The sequence below is a fragment of the Haliotis rufescens genome, unplaced genomic scaffold, assembly GCF_023055435.1.
Source record: "Haliotis rufescens isolate VD_foot unplaced genomic scaffold, xgHalRufe1.0.p SCAF_5, whole genome shotgun sequence".
In the NCBI taxonomy this organism is placed as follows: Eukaryota; Metazoa; Mollusca; class Gastropoda; order Lepetellida; family Haliotidae; genus Haliotis; species Haliotis rufescens.
Genome location: NW_025964223.1, coordinates 8,941,434 through 8,961,383, shown reverse-complemented (window position 1 = coordinate 8,961,383; position 19,950 = coordinate 8,941,434). Strand labels below are relative to the sequence as shown.

Genomic DNA, 19,950 nt, shown 5'->3' with positions numbered 1-19,950 from the left:
CTATCTAAAATGTCTTATTGTTGATATAAATGCGATGTTTAATAATGCAAGCAAAGGCCACTCACATTTTTCGCATTTAATTCACGCTCGCATTAATTTCAAGTTTTGCAGTATTATTTGGGAATATATAAATGACATGATGTTATCTCCATCAGCCTAGCAATATCAGATTACCCTAATTACAAATCAACAGTGACTCAAGTTGTCTGTAGAGACTATTCATGTCTTGACTGTACTGAAAATATCATCAAACCATTGTCCTCCATTTTAATTGCATCACCTGTGAAGATCTGGATTAGAATTGGTCTTCAGCAACCCATGCAGGTCGTAGAGGCGACTAACAGGATCAGGTTGTCAGGTTTGCTGACTTGGTTGATGCATGACACCATATGCCAATTGCGAAGACTGATGCTCATCATATCGGTCACCGAATTGTTTATTGTAGACTTTATTATTTACAGATTGCCTTCATATAGCTGGAATATTGCTGAATGCGGTTTTAAACAACAGACAAAAACTTTGAGTTGCATCCAAAGCTTGATGTTAGAATAGCTTGTTATTCTTCTGAATTCTTTTTCATTGGGGTTCTTAAAATATATAGAAATAGTTCATTCTCAGGCAGAAGGTTTCAATAATATATGCAGATGATTTCTCTCACTCTGTGTTTGACGATGGGAGGAGAATGTTCATATCTGTTTATATATTTATTGTTTTAGTCTTTGTAGTATAACTGAGATTATTAACTTGACTTATATTGGCTCAAGATATTGACATTTTTATCCCCCCAGCATATAAAGAAAGCAGGAATTGTTTATTTTTTTCCTATATCCATGGCAACAAGACCATATATCTAAAAGTAATGGATATTCTTTCATGACACTTTGCTCACACTAAGACCAGGTTTTGTGCCTTTTGCTATTTAGGGGTGTTTAGAATATGTTTTTTCCCGTTTCCATGGCAACAAGTTGTACTTTGACTCTGTTCATAGTGGTGTGTTTGTCCGGGCCATATCTCTAACACTAACAGGTATTCTTTCATTAAACTGTACACACTCAAAGACCAGTTGTCAACTGGTACCTTTTGCTATTTAGGGATTTCTAGAATTAATATTTTTTTCATTTCCGTGGCTACTTGTTGGACTTTGACTGTTCATATTGATGTGAACCTGACACCGAAATTAAAGTTCTGAATCCCAATTCCATGGTATTGTTTCAATAGCTCAATCACTACTCTTGTATACGGACTGACAGATCAGATAGAAATTCTCTCATCAAGTTGGACTTAAAGTAACAGTCAGATTATTTGTCCTTTCGAATATGTGGGGGCTGGAGGGATTTGTCATTTTCTGATGACTCTTGTTACCTTATTCGACGTAATAATTGCCCAGCTCTAATAAGCACCCACGGCGATATTTGCTAATATACTGGCTGGTGAACAATCCCAATTAGCACCCCTTCCGATTGATCAATGTACACAAGACTTATTTATTCGCGTATAATATTATACGCACTTGTGTGTTATATGCACCCTTAGTTATGGGCTAATAAATTCTGGAAAAATATATCTGTCGTACATAAACACTTCGGGCTGTCAGCATAAACCACGAAATTTATCTTTCACCTCTGTTTTTTCACCAAAATAATATTCTAATAAGAGCCCCCTATCTCTAATTTTGAGAGCGCCTTGGGCGATTATTACGTCGAATACGGTATTATGACTTATCCTGTGATCTTGTGAATACAGTTCCTGCTTTCTCTTGAAGGGCTCGCAGACAAGGCAGACAGTCAGATCCACTTGCAAGTGGATCCTCCAGCTCTCAGGACAGCAATGAGTACACTCCACTCATACCAAAACAAGCACCTGCCGAGGAGGCCAAGTCAGACAAAACTGGACCATTACCATCACTTGTTCTTGCTCTGTGGAAAACCTTCGGTCTGGAGCTCCTCCAGTCTCAGTTCTGGAAACTTCTATATGATGCCCTGTTATTGTGCAACCCACTCCTACTTGGGTGAGTTTTGTCACCGACAGGCTACACTGACATTACAAAGTGAAATGAAGGTTTGTACTTCAATATACAGCTCAAAACAAGTTAAAGAACACCCACAATTGGAAGGCTGTGTGTTGCAATACCCACCAGGCTTAACAGATTAACTGGAGTCATTTGAAAATATTGGGTGTTCTTTGACTTCTTTTGAATAGAATATTATACAGGTAATTCCTCCCTGGTCAATATGCGAAAACCCGAGGACTCAAACCCTGAGGTTATCAGACTGCCGATGGAGTCGGTTCGGAGTGTCCTTGATTTCGCATGTTTACCTCGTCAAGTGCAGTCATTCATTTTGTTAAACTAAAAATTCACTTTAAAGTTTTTGAAGCCTTTAAACCATCCTCTTTCATTACAGTTACTTAGCTGTGGACTGTAAAATGTCAGCATACCACTGCCAAACGCCATCTTGTTTTCTGACAGACAAGTCAATATTCATCACGAGTCAGGTTAATACCAATCATGTGACGAGTCAATATTCATGGTCAGTGTCAGTCACATGATTTGAGGGTCTACATTCGAATGTATTGTTTTGTCACATGGTACGGATTAACCAATGGAATTGCAAGATTCTTAATAGAGGTATAACAGCATGAATTACACCTACTGAAGTCTTTGATTATTCATATGAAAATATGAAGGTTATTATTTTGGGAGTGTTTAATCATTTGTCATTATTGACTCGCTGCAGGGAAAGTCTGTATAACAAGAACTGAGACATGGCCTTAGGATCATATTTCACACACATCAAAGAATAAGGTGTATATATTCTAAGGTAACAAAACAACTTTCCTCACCTACAGACAGCTGATAGAGTTTGTAGAAAACAACCAGACCGAAGAATGGAAGGGCTACACGTTCGGCGCCATCTTGTTCGCATCCATGTCGCTACAGTCAGTCTTCTTCCATGCCCTGTGGCATCAGTCCACCTCCCTGGGTCTGAGAGTCAGGGCCAGCATCATCTCCGCAGTCTTCAGGAAGGTCAGCGTCTCCGGCATCTGTTGGACTCTGCCAACTGCTTGAACATCAGGAACTGCAACTCAGTTTAAGATCCCATTCAAAATGCTGAAGTTGTGGTGTCAATCTCATTAAAATCAAATCTTTGTTTAGCGGCAGCGAGAACTTAGATCTGATTTTAATGAGATTGTTGTGGTGTTAAAAAAAAAGGATCTTATACAGATAATCTCCGAATATATCAGTTGATAAAAGTTACAAATATCCAAGATTTTCCAAAGATATATATCCTTGTGTTAACATGTGTTGATATGTTTGAGGTTTGTTGAGCTTGTAAGACATGAGGGGAGGGGGAGATTCAATTTTCATCCAAAATCATTATTCCAAATTTTCATTTTATTTTATGTGTGAAAAGTATGGCATACAATCTTCAGTAGCAGAGAGATCAGTGATGTCATTTGATTCTGACGTCATGGTAACTGATGATGTCACAATGGTCTGAAAAACATTGTGATGTAATTTCACTGTCGCGATATCTCCTTGGAGATATATCCCTTCATATCAGCCAAGCAATATCTCCTGTGGAAGCCAGTTTCGGATGACAAAATAACTCCCACGGGAGATATCACTTGTGTGAGATCACTTTCTCCAAGGAGATATTGTTTTGACTGATTTTGTTCTACATACTGATTGTATTAACTTATTACACGAGCGAAAGTGAGCCTGAAAACCACAGTCAACAGACTATGAAGTAAAGTTTTCCTGTGGATTTATAAATTTTCAATTTGCCCGGAGTCAGCATACTGTGTCTGAGTGGGGTATTCATGTTAAACTGTGGCATGGTATCTTAGTGGGTTAACACTAGGGCTCAGTCCAGAGTAGTACAAGCAGACACACAAGTGATTGCATGTTGGTATATAAGTGCAATAATCTTTGACGAGACATTAAACCCCATTTCACCTCACCTCTCCTTGTTGCAGGCATTGTCCATCAACAACCAGGCCCGCCGTGAGTCCACAGTGGGGGAGATAGTGAACCTGATGTCGGTGGATGCGGAGCATGTGGAGGGGGTGTTTGGGTGGCTGTGGTCCACGTGGTCCAGCCTCCTCCAGATCTGTGTCTCCCTCTACCTGCTCTACAACACACTGGGCGTGGCTATGTTCGCTGGCCTCGGCTTTCTGCTCCTCCTCTTCCCCCTCAACGGCATCATCATGACCAAGCTAGGCAAGTACCAGACGCAGCTGATGGAGCAGAAGGACATCCGGATGAAAATGGTAAACGAGGTGCTCAGTGGGATGAAGGTGAGGCTGGATACAAATCAAGTCAGTTTCATAGAACCTAAAAACGATTTGTTAAAAATGATGTAATTTCCTTTGGGCCTAAGTATGTCATATGTTTTATGAGATTGGATGAGGAACAGGATTTGATGGCTTACTCTATTAATACATTTGATAAGATAGACAGTGATGTTTTTTGGCAAGGCACGATTAATTTATTATCGTATTCGACGTAATAAGCGCCCGGGGACTCACAAAATTAGAAGTTGGGGGCTCTTATTAGAATATTATTTTGGTGAAAAAAACAGAATTGAAAGATAAATTTCATGGTTTTGCTGACAGCCTGAAATGTTTATATATACGACAGATATATTTTTCCAGAATTTAAATGCCCATAATTAAGGGTGCATTTGGCACACGAGTGTGTATTATACGCGAATAAATAAGTCTTTTGTACATTGATCAATCGGAAGGGGTGCTAATTGGGATTAATCACTAGCCAATATATTAGCAAATATCGCTGTTTAGAGCTGAGCGCTTATTACGTCGAATACTTTAATTATCAAATAATGATGATATTGAACAGGCTGCTCATGAAGTCCGAGACTTCACACCAAAGAGGAACAATCTACCAGCCTGCATTTAGATTGCATTCTCAACTCCCTGGGGAGTATAGACATACTTGATGCTGCAGCTACGACTGGCAGCTTTTCTTGCTCTTAATTCACACTATACATGTAACATGTTTAAGGATTGCTTATCATATCTTGTATTTTTCTCTTATTGAAGGAAATCTTAAGTTCTCCTTAGATTAATTTGAAAAATATGGAAAACGATTATTATTAATTTTAGAAAATGAATCATCTTTTCGTAGAACAGAAGTCCAAGTGATGTGTTAAAACTAGGGGCGCGTTGCAAGCCACAAATGGCTTAGAGAAAACAAATTCATCGCTGAACCCAGGGTCTGCAACAGTTCGAAGCGCTTGCGCACTCTTCCAAAATGGGGGCACAACTACCGCTTGGTTGCCTTGACGTTTGTTTGTTTGTTGTTTAACGCCGCACTCAGCAATCTTCCAGCTATATGACGGCAGTTTGTAAATAATCGAGTATGAACCAGACAATCCAGCGATTGACATCATGAGCATCTATCCACGTAATTGGGATATGATGACATGCATCAACCATGTCAGCGAGCCTGACCATCCGCGTAATGAAGAACGTAATAGAAGAGGCTCGATGACCAGCTGATGAAATTTATGACTACTTTGAAGATGTGGAGCAGACTGAGGATGATGGGGTGTTAGCTAAATTTGCTCATTTTCTCATTGATCCAGTCATGAATTCCTTGTTCCGCTGTCAAAGTAAGCCGCCATTTTGGTTTGAGAACGAAGCGACCTCAGTCAGCGATTGTTTCGCTTGCAAGCGGCTGAAAGTTAGCGCACTGTTGTAAGGCGAATCGCTGTACATCGCTGTACATTGCAACGCACCCTAGGTAACCAGGTTCAGTTGCAGAGACATTAGTGATGTCATTTGGTTGTGGCATCATAGTAAGTCACTAACTGATGATGTCACAGTGGTCTGCAAAACCCAAATGATATCTCTTGTGGAAGCCAGTTTGGGATACTATGTGCAGTCCTCACACACTCATACAGCACCCAGTGAACATGACTCCCTGTCTCTCCAGATACTGAAGCTGTATGCCTGGGAGGACTCTTACAAGGAGAAGGTGAAGGAAGTCCGGGACCGGGAACTGGCCATTTTGTTGAAATCTTCCCTTATCTCCAGCTCCCTCACATTCTCATGGACTGTGGCGCCATACATGGTTTGTTTATTTGTGTTTGTTTGTTTGTTTGTTTTCCTTATTCATCAATATCAGCTATATGTCGGTGGTCTGTAAATAACTGAGTCTGGACCAGACAACCAAGCAACTGAATTGGGAACCTGTGGGGAATCCGGGTTAGACTTGGTCCTAGGAAACCCATGCTGGTTCAGGGCATGAAAATGTACCCCGACTGTATGGTATGTTGCTGATTGTCTGGTCAAGCCTCTATTGTGAAGCTGCCGTCATATGGGTGAAATATAACTGAGTGTATTACACACACACAAGTGGGCTTTCAGAATTGGTCAAGTAGTAAGTATCTTGGTCTTTATAAGTTAAAGATATACATTGTATCACTTAACACTGTACCATGATTTTGGAAATAAGCGACGAGTGGGATTTGTTTATTGTACAATAAAACTGCAGGGAGAATAAACCATGAGGGGTTGTAGCCCGGGTGTTTTTGTCTCCATGCAGTGTTTTATTGTACAATAAACAATGACCACAAGTATTCACCAGTATTTATATAATGATGACTTCCTGAATAGAATCCGACCTCAGAAATGTCAGACAAGTCCATTTTACGAACAGGTGGGTTAAATTTGGTATTTCCTGCATATTCTTACAATCATCACGTTGATCATCTGTACCTTTTCTCCTAATACCGATTGTTATATCTCTCCCACTTTTGGATGCGTTCGTTCGGCCACTGCGATTATCTATGTAGCCCAGCTACATCTATGGGAACAAATTTCTAGACACTTCCTTCTATAAAATAACATCTTCCAGTATATGACGTCATCAAGTTGCAAGCGCATATTAGAATGTCCAGAAATGATGTCATGATAGAACAATGTTTTATGATAGAAAAATGTTTTTAAAAACAAATGTGTGACCCAAATGCCTTGCAATCTCATTAGCAAAGCGCATGAATGGATTAACGATATTCACACTGTCCCTGTCTAACATCCAGCGAAACCACAGCATCACTTTCAGAGTGAGTGAGATGGGTTTTACGCCGCTTTTAACAGTATTCCAGTTATATTGCGACTTGTCAGCTTAATGTGGGAGGAAAGCCCAAAGTGATGCAGGTCTCAGATGTTTACCACTTCGGTGAAACCCACGAGCACGGGTATGGTGCTGACAAACCTAGAAACATAATCAGGGTAAACCGGGATTCGAACCCACAATCATAGGTTTCTGGCATGCCCAAGGGACACAACTCTGCACAGCGAATCGCAGCACCTTAGACGACTGGGCCACCCGTGCCCCCCACTTTCAGAAGAGGTACCCAGATTGGTTGTTGGTTTAAAGTTTATGAGAGCTAAGTTAGTGTTGAGCGAGTTGGAGCTGGCCACTTCTGGAATGAAGCTATGGGGAAACATGAAGGAATGGAGATACGTACCCTGGATAACCGAGGATGGGTATCTGCATGCTACACATTGTCAATGAGCATCCTTCTATAGAGCCTGCAGAAAGAAATAACATTTGCCTTTTCTCTACAGGTTTCCCTGGTGACGTTTCTTACCTACATCTACATAACTGAAGACCACTACCTCAACCCACAAACAGCCTTCGTTGCCATCTCACTGTTCAACATCCTTCGCTTTGCAGTCAACATGCTGCCGATGGTGCTGACAGATGTGGTCAAGGTCAGTGGGATGCGTGTCAGATATCAGTGTGACCTTCCTTGTTTCATACAGTGTCCTTTCTTGGGGCACATGTCTGTCTGTAGAGTTTGTTTGTTTGTTGTTTAACGCCACACTCAGCAATATTCTAGCTATATGATGGAGGTCTGTATGTAATAGAGTCTGAAGAAGACAGTCCAGTGATTGACATCATGAGCATCCAGAGCTACAGATAAGCAGCGTATTTGCGTAAAATACCTCCCAAAAATATTCAAAACCCATATGCTTTCAATTAACTTGCTTACAGAACGCATGTATTAAACGAAAAACTCAGATTTATAAACACAGCACGCGTAAATACCCAATGAAGCTTTTTCAGCATGTGTACAAAGGAGCTAATTTCCGAAACAAAATTACGAGCTAATTTACTTTCCAAGTCAAGCCTCTATATTTAGAACAGTTATACATCGTGTTATTCTGAACGTTTTAAGCAGGAAATCACGATATATATTAAAAATATGGAACTTCGCGAATGTATCGTGCTAGGTTACGAGCTGTGACAAAGATTTTTCATGCATATATTTTTGCATTAAACGTTGTGTCCGAGCCGAGAATTCAAGGCGACGAAAGCCGAGATGTCATTTGACTTACATTACACGCGATCGCACGAAACGATGGAAATAATAACTTAGATGTAAGTTTGATTACTTTTAGATATATTTTTGTTGATTTTATTTATCACTTTGTATAATATATTTAAAGATTTGCTTAAAATAGTCTTTATTTTGCTCTTTGACATGTTCGATGCGGACCCGTTGTCGAAATGTGTGTCCGAGAATTTTATTTTCAATAACATCGCGGGAAATAGTGAATTTTTTTTAATTTATTGATAAAAAATGATAAATTAGAATGGAATACGTATTTCAGACATTGTGAAATATGACAGATTTAATAAATGAATGATATTACAGGTAGATCTAGGTCCATAAAAATATATACTATTTTGACGTGACGTGAGATAAACACATAGGCCTATTGATGATTTGAGATTTGCCGAGCGCGCTCCCCCGCCTCGGCCTCGGTTAAACGGCTCATCGTCTATAACGCCCACCAATTATTTGGACCCCATTGGTAGCGCAATAACGAGCGATCACTGTATACATCCAAAACGTTATTTCATTATTTTTTTAAGTTTTAAAATGTTCACTAATTTGGGATAAAAACCAATAGAGTGATGAACAGATGAGTGAAAAAATATTGGTTTCCCAATGAAAAATGTTTTAACCCAATTGAAATAGAAACCCTAGAGTAAAAACTCAATTGCACAAAAAGTTATCTGGAGCTCTGAGCATCAATCGACACAATCGGAATACGATGACATGCATCAACCAAGTCAGCGAGCTTGACCATCCGATCCCGTTAGTCGCCTCTTACAACAAGCATAGTCGCTTTTATAGCAAGAATGGGTTGCTGAAGACCTACTCTACCCAGGATCATCATGGGTCTCTGTAGAGTGTCAATCAGTCCAATATATCAGAGTGAAGTTCCCTGTTTCAGGCAGTCATCTCAGTTAGGAGGATCAGCAAGTACCTCAGTCGGGATGATCTCGATGAGAGCAGCACTGGATTTGATCCTCTCCAGGGTGAGTTACTAGTTGTTAGCTGAGTACTTGGGTCCACAGGGTGAGTTACTAGGTGTTAGCTGAGTACTTGGGTCTACAGGGTGAGTTACTAGGTGTTAGCTGAGTACTTGGGTCCACAGGGTGAGGTACATGGTTTAGGGGCAGTACTGGTGTTGACCTCTTCAGGGTGAGTTACATGGTGTAGGGGCTGTACTGGGGATGACCTTTCCAGGGTGAGTTACATGGTGTAGAGGCAGTACTGGTGTTGACCTCTGCAGGGTGAGTTACACAGTGTGGGGGCAGTACTGGTGTCGACCTCTCCAGGGTGAGTTACACAGTGTAGAGGCAGTACTGGTGTCGACCTCTCCAGGGTGAGTTACACAGTGTAGAGGCAGTACTGGTGTCGACCTCTCCAGGGTGAGTTACACGGTGTAGGGGCGGTACTGTTGTTGACCTCTGCAGGGAGAGTTTCATGGCATAGGGCAAGTTCTGGTGTCGACCTCTCCAGGGTGAGTTACATGGTGTCGGGGCAGTACTGGTGTCAACCTCGCCAGGGTGAGTTACATGGTGTCGGGGCAGTACTGGTGTTGACCTCTGCAGGGTGAGTTACATGGTGTCGGGGCAGTACTGGTGTTGACCTCGCCAGGGTGAGTTACATGGTGTCGGGGCAGTACTGGGGTTGACCTCGCCAGGGTGAGTTACATGGTGTCGGGGCAGTACTGGGGTTGACCTCTCCAGGGTGAGTTACATGGTGTCGGGGCAGTACTGGTGTCAACCTCGCCAGGGTGAGTTACATGGTGTCGGGGCAGTACTGGTGTCGACCTCTCCAGAGTGAGTTACATGGTGTCGGGGCAGTACTGGTGTTGACCTCGCCAGGGTGAGTTACATGGTGTCGGGGCAGTACTGGGGTTGACCTCGCCAGGGTGAGTTACATGGTGTCGGGGCAGTACTGGGGTTGACCTCTCCAGGGTGAGTTACATGGTGTCGGGGCAGTACTGGTGTCAACCTCGCCAGGGTGAGTTACATGGTGTCGGGGCAGTACTGGTGTCGACCTCTCCAGAGTGAGTTACATGGTGTCGGGGCAGTACTGGTGTTAACCTCTGCAGGGTGAGTTACATGGTGTAGGGGCAGTACTGATGTTGACCTCTGCAGGGTGAGTTACATGGTGTCGGGGCAGTGCTGGTGTCTACCTCTCCAGGGTGATCGAGTTACATCGTGTAGGGGCAGTACTGGTGTCGACCTCTCCAGGGTGATCGAGTTACATCGTGTAGGGGCAGTACTGGTGTCGACCTCTCCAGGGTGAGTTACATGGCGTAGGAGCAGTACTGACAGTACAGCTGTTGATCTGTTTCCAATCTTGAGTTCTTCAGTTATGGATAGAATTATATGTAATTTATCAATCAGTTTTAAAATTAAGGAGGTTCCAGGAGCTAGAGGTTCAATCTTAGAATAAGTACTCCCCTATATCTTTGTAAACATGAGAGTTGTGGCAAGTTCCTCTTGACTTGCATGCTAATTAAGTTCAAACATTACCCTGTTGGCCAGGGTGCTGTATGTGTTCTGTTGTATTCTTCAGATGAAGCCATAGTCATTCGGAACGCTACATTTAGTTGGACTACAGAGATGGAACCAACACTGAAAGGGTAGGTACACCATCTTGCTTATATTCATTTCAAAACACAATTCTGATAAAACGTTTTTAAAATTTTTGAATTGTCTGTTGAGCAAACCCCTGTGGAATTCTCCAGTCACCGAGTTAGGGCTCCTCAATCTCATTAAAATCAGATCTTAGTTCTCGCTACCGCGAAACAAAGATCTGAGGACATCCCACTAGGGGTCACGTTAGAATGACCTTTCATCCGACCAATCAGAGCATCGCTTACCAGATCATGAAAGTGACAGTCGGATTCTAATCATGCAACCTCGAAAACTTTAACACGGGGTATTCCGAAAGATAGTTACAGGATCAACGACTGAATCCATACAATCTAGACCATCTATTAGCCATTTCAAAATGTTCTTTTCTTCAGGTTTCAAATTTTTTATCGAGAATTTGTCAAAATATGTTTCGAAGCGTAGTCGCCAATTTGAAATTAGTGCCGTAAAGCACGAGAAAGCTGCCTTCTGGTTGGCTAATGTTGACTTCTTGTCGGTCTTTTCATTGGTCGGTCAAAGTTTGCGCAAGGTCGGTCTGACGTGACCCGGAATGGGATGTCCTCAGATCTTTGTTTAGCGTTAGCGAGAACTAAGATCTGATTTTAATGAGATTAAAGGGCTCCTATACATTTTAGGAATTCTGGGTCAGGGTAAGTTTTCATGCTTTTATATCAATGGTCACGATATCAAAGGACAAGAGGTTGGGGATTCTGTGTACATGACTGTGGCATAAGTTACAAGCGACTTCCATGTTATCTTGTATACACATATATACCATAGTGAGTGAGTATGGTTTTATGTCACTTTCAGCAATATTGCATCAGGGGACACAAGAAATGGGCTTCAAACTGTGGGGAATCGAACCCGGGTCTTCCACATGACGAGCGAACGCTTTGACCATTAGGCTACCCCACTAACCCTTACACTGATCCGTGAAGATCCAGGTTAGAACTGGTCTTCAACAACCCATGCTGGTCATAAGAGGCGACTAACGGGATTTGGTGGTCAGGCTCGCTGACTTTGTTGATGCATGTCATCATATCCCAATTGCGTGGATCGATTCTCATGATATCAATCACTGGATCGTCTTGTCCAGACTCGATTATTTACAGACTGCCATCATATTGCTGGAATATTGCTGAGAGCAGTGTTAAACAACAAACAAATCTTATACCATTGTGTCATAGGATCATCTTCCAGTGTTAGCCCTCCCACTTGTTTTGTTGGTTGAGTAAAACATCCTGCCACCCTGCAACTTAGGTGTGTATTAGTTGAAGTTTTGAGGTGCATATATTGCAGTATCAACCTGAAAATAAAGGACGGTCACCTCCTGGCTGTTGTTGGTCAGGTCGGATCTGGCAAGTCATCACTTGTGTCGGCCATATTGGGAGAACTGAACAAGGTCAAAGGCAAGGTCAGCACAAGGGTGAGTTCAATGTTGATTCAGCCAAGACTAGCTGGTGTACACTAATTCAGTGGAACCTCAAGTAAAGAAGAGATGAAAGTTACTCAAACCTAAACAATATGTGTCCAATGATCTCCATGGTTTTACCTCGGTAAGAACCAAGTGTTGCGTGTCAATCCCTAAATGGGAACAATATTTTAACCCAGAAATCTATACATAAAAGAAGTTAGTGTGAAACCAAAATGAGGAAGAGAATTTATGGATGTCAACTTCTTTATTATGAGGAACACAACATTTCGGAGTATATGCTTACTCCTACATCAGGTAAACGAATGATATATATAGTTACATCATTCATTCACCTGATATATATATAATTATATCATTCATTCACCTGATATATATATAATTGTATATCACTTCTAAATGCCTAAAAACAAACAACAAATGAGGAAGAGAATTTATGGATGTCAACTTCTTTATTATGAGGAACACAACATTTCGGAGTATTTGCTTACTCCTTCATCAGGTAAACAAATGATATATATAGTTACATCATTCATTCACCTGATATATAAAATTGTATATCACTTCTAAATGCCTTTCAAAGATTTGAACCAACAAATGGTATACAATCAACAAATGTATTACAAAATCAATACAAAATACTGCACAGCAATTACAATGGCAGTACACAATAGAGTGGTAGTATAATATTCAATGGCAATACATAATATGATGGCAGTGATCAGTATCAGATATGAAAATACAGTGTTGATAGCAAAAGTCAATGATAATCATATATTCACCCAGCGACGACAGTGATCAAGTTTCCGAGAAAGGCCTAGAAAGGGAATCCAGGGTGATGAGTGACCTTCACATGAAAGCTGGTCTTGGTGTAATGAAATGTATGAGAGATACACGAGGCACACTCTTGTCCCATTATATACAGTTTAACGACCTACTTGAAACTTTCACTGTATCCTCACAACATAGAATATTCCACATGGTTCTATAACACTCCATCACAGTCCACGGTATTCTGGAAGTTTACACATGACACTGGCATCTAAATATAGTAACGTCCTCAAAACTGCTTACCGGTACATTAAATAGTAATGCATTCCTGACAACCAATCAAGTACAATGCAATGAGCTTCTACTGAATCTCAACAGAAACAATGTAATACCGGTACACTTAAAATAATTGTTTAACAATAAAATACACTGCCATTTACACCAGTCATGATAACAATGGGATAAGTGAAAATATTTATGTATTTATTTAATACTGTCTTTTAAACTGAACAAGCTAGGATCTGTCTTTACAAGATGCCCAGAAAAGGGAAACAATAAACGAATTATTAGATTTTCATACCAACCTGCCTCACTGTCAAACACTTACCGTATATAATTTTGTTGTCCTCAAGTACCTACAGAGGACAAAAATCGATACATGAACATATGTTGCCATGTTTTCCTTGTTTACTGGATGAAATAATGAAGATATGTTTTGTCAGTGTAGACTATACAACTACTTTACAACTTGACCATTCTGCACTGCTCAGCCAAGATATCGGTCACATCAGTCGAAAGTCAATGTTTACATTTCTGAAACATTTGTTTAAAATAATAACATCTGAACCATATAATGCTTCCTGCACATTATAGGGGCATATAGCCTTTGTTTTTCAACACTGCATCTGATGTGTTATAGGGATGTATAGCCTATGTTCCTCAACACTGCATCTGATGTGTTATAGGCGCATTTAGCCTCTGTTCCTCAATACTGCATCTGATGTGTTATAGGGATGTATAACCTATGTTTCTCAACACTGCATCTAATGTGTTATAGGGGCTTTTAGCCTATGTTCCTCAACACTGCATCTGATGTGTTATAGGGACGTATAGCCTCTGTTCCTCAACACTGCATCTGATGTGTTATAGGGACGTATAGCCTCTGTTCCTTAACACTGCATCTGATGTGTTATAGGGGCTTTTAACCTCTGTTCCTCAACACTGCATCTGATGTGTTATAGGGGCATTTAGCCTATGTTCCTCAACACTGTATCTGATGTGTTATAGGGATGTATAGCCTCTGTTCCTCAACGCTGCATCTGATGTGTTATAGGGATGTATAGCCTATGTTCCTCAACACTGCATCTGATGTGTTATAGGGATGTATAGCCTATGTTCCTCAACACTGCATCTGATGTGTTATAGGGATGTATAGCCTATGTTCCTCAACACTGCATCTGATGTGTTATAGGGACGTATATAGCCTATGTTCCTTAACACTGCATCTGATGTGTTATAGGGGCTTTTGGCCTCTGTTCCTCAACACTGCATCTGATGTGTTATAGGGGCATTTAGCCTCTGTTCCTCAACACTGCATCTGATGTGTTATAGGGACGTATAGCCTATGTTCCTCAACACTGCATCTGATGTGTTATAGGGACGTATATAGCCTATGTTCCTCAACACTGCATCTGATGTGTTATAGGGACGTATAGCCTCTGTTCCTCAACCCTGCATCTGATATGTTATAGGGATGTATAGCCTATGTTTCTCAATACTGAATATGATGTGTTTTGGGGCATATAGCCTATGTTCCTCAACACTGCATCTGATGTGTTATAGGGACGTATAGCCTATGTTCCTCAACAAGCCTGGATCCAGAACGACACCCTGCAGAACAACATCCTGTTTGGGAAGCGTATGGACAGACATCTGTATGATGAGGTGGTGGAGTGCTGTGCCCTGAAGGCTGACCTGGATATGCTGCCAGCAGGGGACCTGACAGAGATAGGGGAGAGGGTGAGTGTGGACATGTCATCTTTATTATTTTGGGATTTCCCTATTACGTGCCAAATTGTTGTATGCATGATGAAAGTTGGCTAACATGGGAATACAGTTAAGTCATTGCCTGCCAGTAGTACTGATGTATCCTCATACACTAGCAGGTTTTAATTTAGGGCAAAAATATATTATGGATTTGGCTGAACCTAAACAGAAAACAGTGAGGGGAAGTCTGAGTTTCTTTTTATTCTGCAGGATGAAAACGTGGAAATAACATTTGCATACAATTAAACTGCATGAACAACCAAACTAGCTTAACTACCAATGCTCACATTGTGAACTGACAAAACAATTGCAATGTCTTTTATATTTCTTCTCCCCAACTTACCCTGGTATTATTCACATTAAAATCTAGTAAAAAATAGTAGAAAACATGCTTTTTACCTCAGGGCATCAGCTTGAGTTGGGGGCAGAAGAGAGTGTCTCTAGCCAGAGCTGTCTACTGTGTCTTGTGTATTTTATGTCTTTCCTATCTTGTCATCAGGGCATCAACTTGAGTGGGAGACACAAACAGAGAGTGTCTCTAGCCAGAGCCGTCTACTGTGTCTTGTGTATTTTATGTCTTTCCTATCTTGTCATCAGGGCATCAACTTGAGTGGGAGACACAAACAGAGAGTGTCTCTAGCCAGAGCTGTCTTCTGTGTCCTGTGTATTTTATGTCTTTCCTATCTTGTCATCAGGGCATCAACTTGAGTGGGGGACAGAAGCAGAGAGTGTCTCTGGCCAGAGCCGTCTACAACGATGCTGACATCTACCTCCTGGATGACCCTCTCAGTGCTGTAGACAGCCATGTTGGCAAACACATCTTTGATAAAGTTATATGTAAAAATGGCCTTCTGAAAAATAAGGTAATTTTACAAACATATAAACAAAGTATAGAATTCTTACGAAACTTCTACCATTATTACTTCCCTGGCATAATTCCTGTAATTTGGCTTCAATCACACTCACATTTTCAGATTTTCAACAGACGTCCTCTTCACTATCAATCACACAACTAGTTGTCACCAAGTAGTCTTGTAACTACCCAAGCCATGACGTCATAATGGCGGCAACATCACTTTTTCCTGTGTGTGCTAGAGTCAATACTTAGTGTAATAGTAGTAACGATCTAGCAGTTTGTAGTAAGTCACAATAAGCTAAGATTATTCTAATAGTTTTCTATAATATTAGACATATAAGAAAATATTAATTTTGCTGCTCGAGTTAAGAGCACGCACGTAAGTATAGCTGGTGTTTGGTGCTCTTTGTGAGGTCAGCTATGCAGTCTCCCTCTACCCCTGGGTGCAAGAAGTGTGGCCATATCATGGTCAAGGGAGATCCACTTCTTGTAATAAGGAGAGAAGATGTTAGAAGTACGACAACACATCTGATAAGATCTTCTCCAAGATGGCCAAGGCTACAACCAAGGCTAAGAGAGGCTAATAAGAAGGTAGCAATATCACAGCTGAGAAATCAGCTTCCACCCCAGCTTCCACCCCAGTGTCTCCAAGGTCACAAATACAAATTTAACAAGAAATGATGTCATTAAGCAGAAATAGATTGAAAATGACATCATTATTACGATCAAGATCAGCAAATATAGCAGTAAATCTAGTGAGAATATCACATATTAGGTTGATTCTTGACACATTTCTGATTTCCTCAAGGGGAATTTCAGAGGACATTATCTCTAGTAGGATTAGAATCAGTAAATAATAGTTTCCAGAAGAGAATTGCTGTCAATTACACAGGGAGTTACTAGAGGCAGATCTCACCAGGTCCCTCTGGTATATTCTGGCAGAGATGTAATGGAGGTAGAAGTTTCGTAAGAATTATCGAACAATAGTTATCATTGTTAATAATTCTAAGAATACTGACTCTATTACATCCGAAGTACTCCCTCCCACCTCCATAATTCATCTACATCTAGTAGTTGATGAGGTAAAAAAGTGATGTTGCCACCATTATGACGTAATGGCTTGGGTAGTTACGAGACTATTTGGCGACAACTAGTTGTGTGATTGACAGTGAAGAGGACATCTGTTGAAAATATGAAAAGTTTAGTTAGTGTGATTGAAGCCAAAAAAACAGGATTAATAGCAGAGATGTAATAGAGGTAGTTTTCTTAGAATTATTAACAATGATAACTATTGTTAGATATTTGCAGAAAATGTCAGCATCTGATAACACACAGTCAAGCATGTCACAAGGCCTGACTAAACAATCCATTTTCATTTTGTCAAGTCCTACAACAAGCACAGTTTGCTGGGGACTTATTCTGACATGGAATCACCACAGGGTTGCAATGGTTTATTTCTTGCAATGTTACACGCTGATTAATTAATACAACTTTATCAAATAAGATTAACCATCAAGTATTGCTCTCATGAATGTTTAGCTGTTACCCATCGTATTTTGGGAGTCATACAGGATGGTACCAAGTGACTTTTTACTAAGAAGCCAACTGGATCGAGTTTTCATGTATGCAATTGTTGTATCTTGGAGAAGGACAACAATGGTCTTTGGAATAGGTGAAGTGAGGTGAAATTGGGGTTAGCATCACATGCGACATTATTGCTCTTATAAAGCAATGTTTGTTTGTTGTTTAACGCCACACTCAGCAATATTCCAGCTAAATGATGGCGGTCTGTAAATAATCGAGAAGACCTATTCTACCCCAGATCTTCTGTGTGTGTGTGTGTGTGTGTGTGTGTGTGTGTGTGTGTGTGTGTGTGTGTGTGTGTGTGTGTGTGTGTGTGTGTGTGTTGTGTGTGTGTTGTGTGTGTGTGTGTGTGTGTGTGCGCAAATAATCGAGAAGACCTATTCTGCCCCAGATCTTGTGTGTGTGTGCGTGTGTGTGTGTGCTTGTGTGCGTGCGCGTACGTGCATGTGCATGTGCATGCACTTATGCCCCTCCACTCTCTGGGCAGTTCCTCTATCCACAGGACCATGGAGGCGGACAACCTTAGCATTAAGTCTCTGAAATGAAGGTACTCACTCACTCGCTCGCTCGCTCACTTGTTCTAGACGCGAGTGCTGGTGACCCATGGCATCCACTGGCTGCTGGAGGTGGACACTGTGGTGGTGATGACAAACGGCCTCATCTCCGAGATAGGATCCTATGATGAGCTGCTCAGCCACAATGGACCCTTCGCCCAGTTCCTGAGGACGTACTTCTTGGAGAGTGAAGACGAGGATGGGGAAGACCCTGAAGGTTAGCTCAGCTTGCACTCTGTCAGTCATGTTGCCATGGTGACATTATGTATTTAACCATTTCTAGTCCTTAATTAATATACATCGTACAATTTAAGCAATCTGACAACCAACTAGAGTTATGAATGACTTGAATGAACCATTGTCCCATTTCACAAGGCAATCATAGCGATAGTGTTGTCATTACTCCAATAATTTAAAACAGACTTACAACAGTCTTAGCACTACAGAAATTTTTAGAAAGATAGTCATGTAGGAGTTAGTCAGACAAAGTTAAAACTTTTTTACATGCACTTTGTGCATGTGTATAAGAGTGGATATTATCCTACCCTATTTTTTATCCCAGGGATGAAATTCTCTAGTGTCAGGATGATTCTCCCTAGTGAATTTGAACCCATACCAGTGTGTCCTATCAACATATCTTTACTCCCACCCCTCATTTCTCACCCCACACCCCAACCAAAAATGATGAAATTGCAAGTATCAACATAAATAACACAAGAATATTCTAACCTATTGCTAGTTTTATTTATCCTAGGATTTTCCAAACAGAAATGTTGACATTTTTGCCTCAAAGCTCTCTTCTGGTTAAAGTTAAACTTTTCTGGATATGTTTTGTACTTTAAGTAATTGAATACTTTGGAATACTCTGTTCCATCCATGGTTGATCAAATCAACTGACAATGTCAACCTCAAAGTCATGAAGTCATGTGATCAGCTGACAGCATGAATGTCATGACAGCATGCAATGCATGCGCAAAGGAAGTCTGTCATGGGATAATATACACTGATTCCAGTTAGTGTAAATTATCCCAGGATACGTTTTCCTATTTCCACTTAGGTATGTTTCACTGAGATGAATTACCCTTAATTTTTGGACATAACCTATCCCAGATTTCACACACTAAGGTAGGATACTATACTCTAGAGTAAAACGTCCCCCGGGATAATATTTAGGTAGGATATAATCCTTGCTTACACATGTAGAGATTAGGCTGCATTTTTCAATATGTTGTTGCACTGGTGCATGTTTCACATAGCTAAATCTAGCCCTGACTGCTCACTATGATCGACTGCCAATCAGCCAGAGTCTAGTCCTAGTTAACAGATTCAAGATGCCCATGACTTTTGTAACACTGCTCACAGACACTTCATTACTTGAAGTCAGTGGTATCGCTGTGTTCCAGTTGTGGAGATGAAGCGCCAGGTGTTACAGAGGCTGGAGTCGGTGAAGACAGACGATGAGGTGGAGTCGGACATCATGGAAATGAGGCGGAAGTAAGATTGCAATGAGAACAGAATTTTTCTTCTGTGATGACAAAAAGTTCATATGTTGGTTGTCTCTAGGAATCTTGATGAAAAATCGGCACAGAACATATACAGGTCAGGGTCTACATGATACTCTGCTTGAAAGGTTGACATGATCTAGATTGGCAGTGCAGCCTTTGCCCTTGTGAAGGTCCGGGTAAGAATTGGTGTTCAGCAAGCCATG

General features: G+C 41.0%; 1 protein-coding gene across 1 annotated transcript in view; it reads left to right on the top strand.

The window, feature by feature from the left end:
• Window positions 1-19,950, top strand: part of LOC124110357 (multidrug resistance-associated protein 1-like) — a 53,167-nt gene that overhangs the window by 17,475 nt on the left and 15,742 nt on the right. The window contains exons 8-19 of the mRNA XM_048383918.1: window positions 1,763-2,008; window positions 2,848-3,025; window positions 3,979-4,299; window positions 5,960-6,097; window positions 7,600-7,746; window positions 9,280-9,364; window positions 10,920-10,986; window positions 12,299-12,425; window positions 15,045-15,221; window positions 15,944-16,111; window positions 18,273-18,459; window positions 19,646-19,736. Of these exons, the coding sequence (XP_048239875.1) occupies window positions 1,763-2,008; window positions 2,848-3,025; window positions 3,979-4,299; window positions 5,960-6,097; window positions 7,600-7,746; window positions 9,280-9,364; window positions 10,920-10,986; window positions 12,299-12,425; window positions 15,045-15,221; window positions 15,944-16,111; window positions 18,273-18,459; window positions 19,646-19,736 (1,932 nt within the window). The remainder of the gene's footprint in view (window positions 1-1,762; window positions 2,009-2,847; window positions 3,026-3,978; window positions 4,300-5,959; window positions 6,098-7,599; window positions 7,747-9,279; window positions 9,365-10,919; window positions 10,987-12,298; window positions 12,426-15,044; window positions 15,222-15,943; window positions 16,112-18,272; window positions 18,460-19,645; window positions 19,737-19,950) is intronic.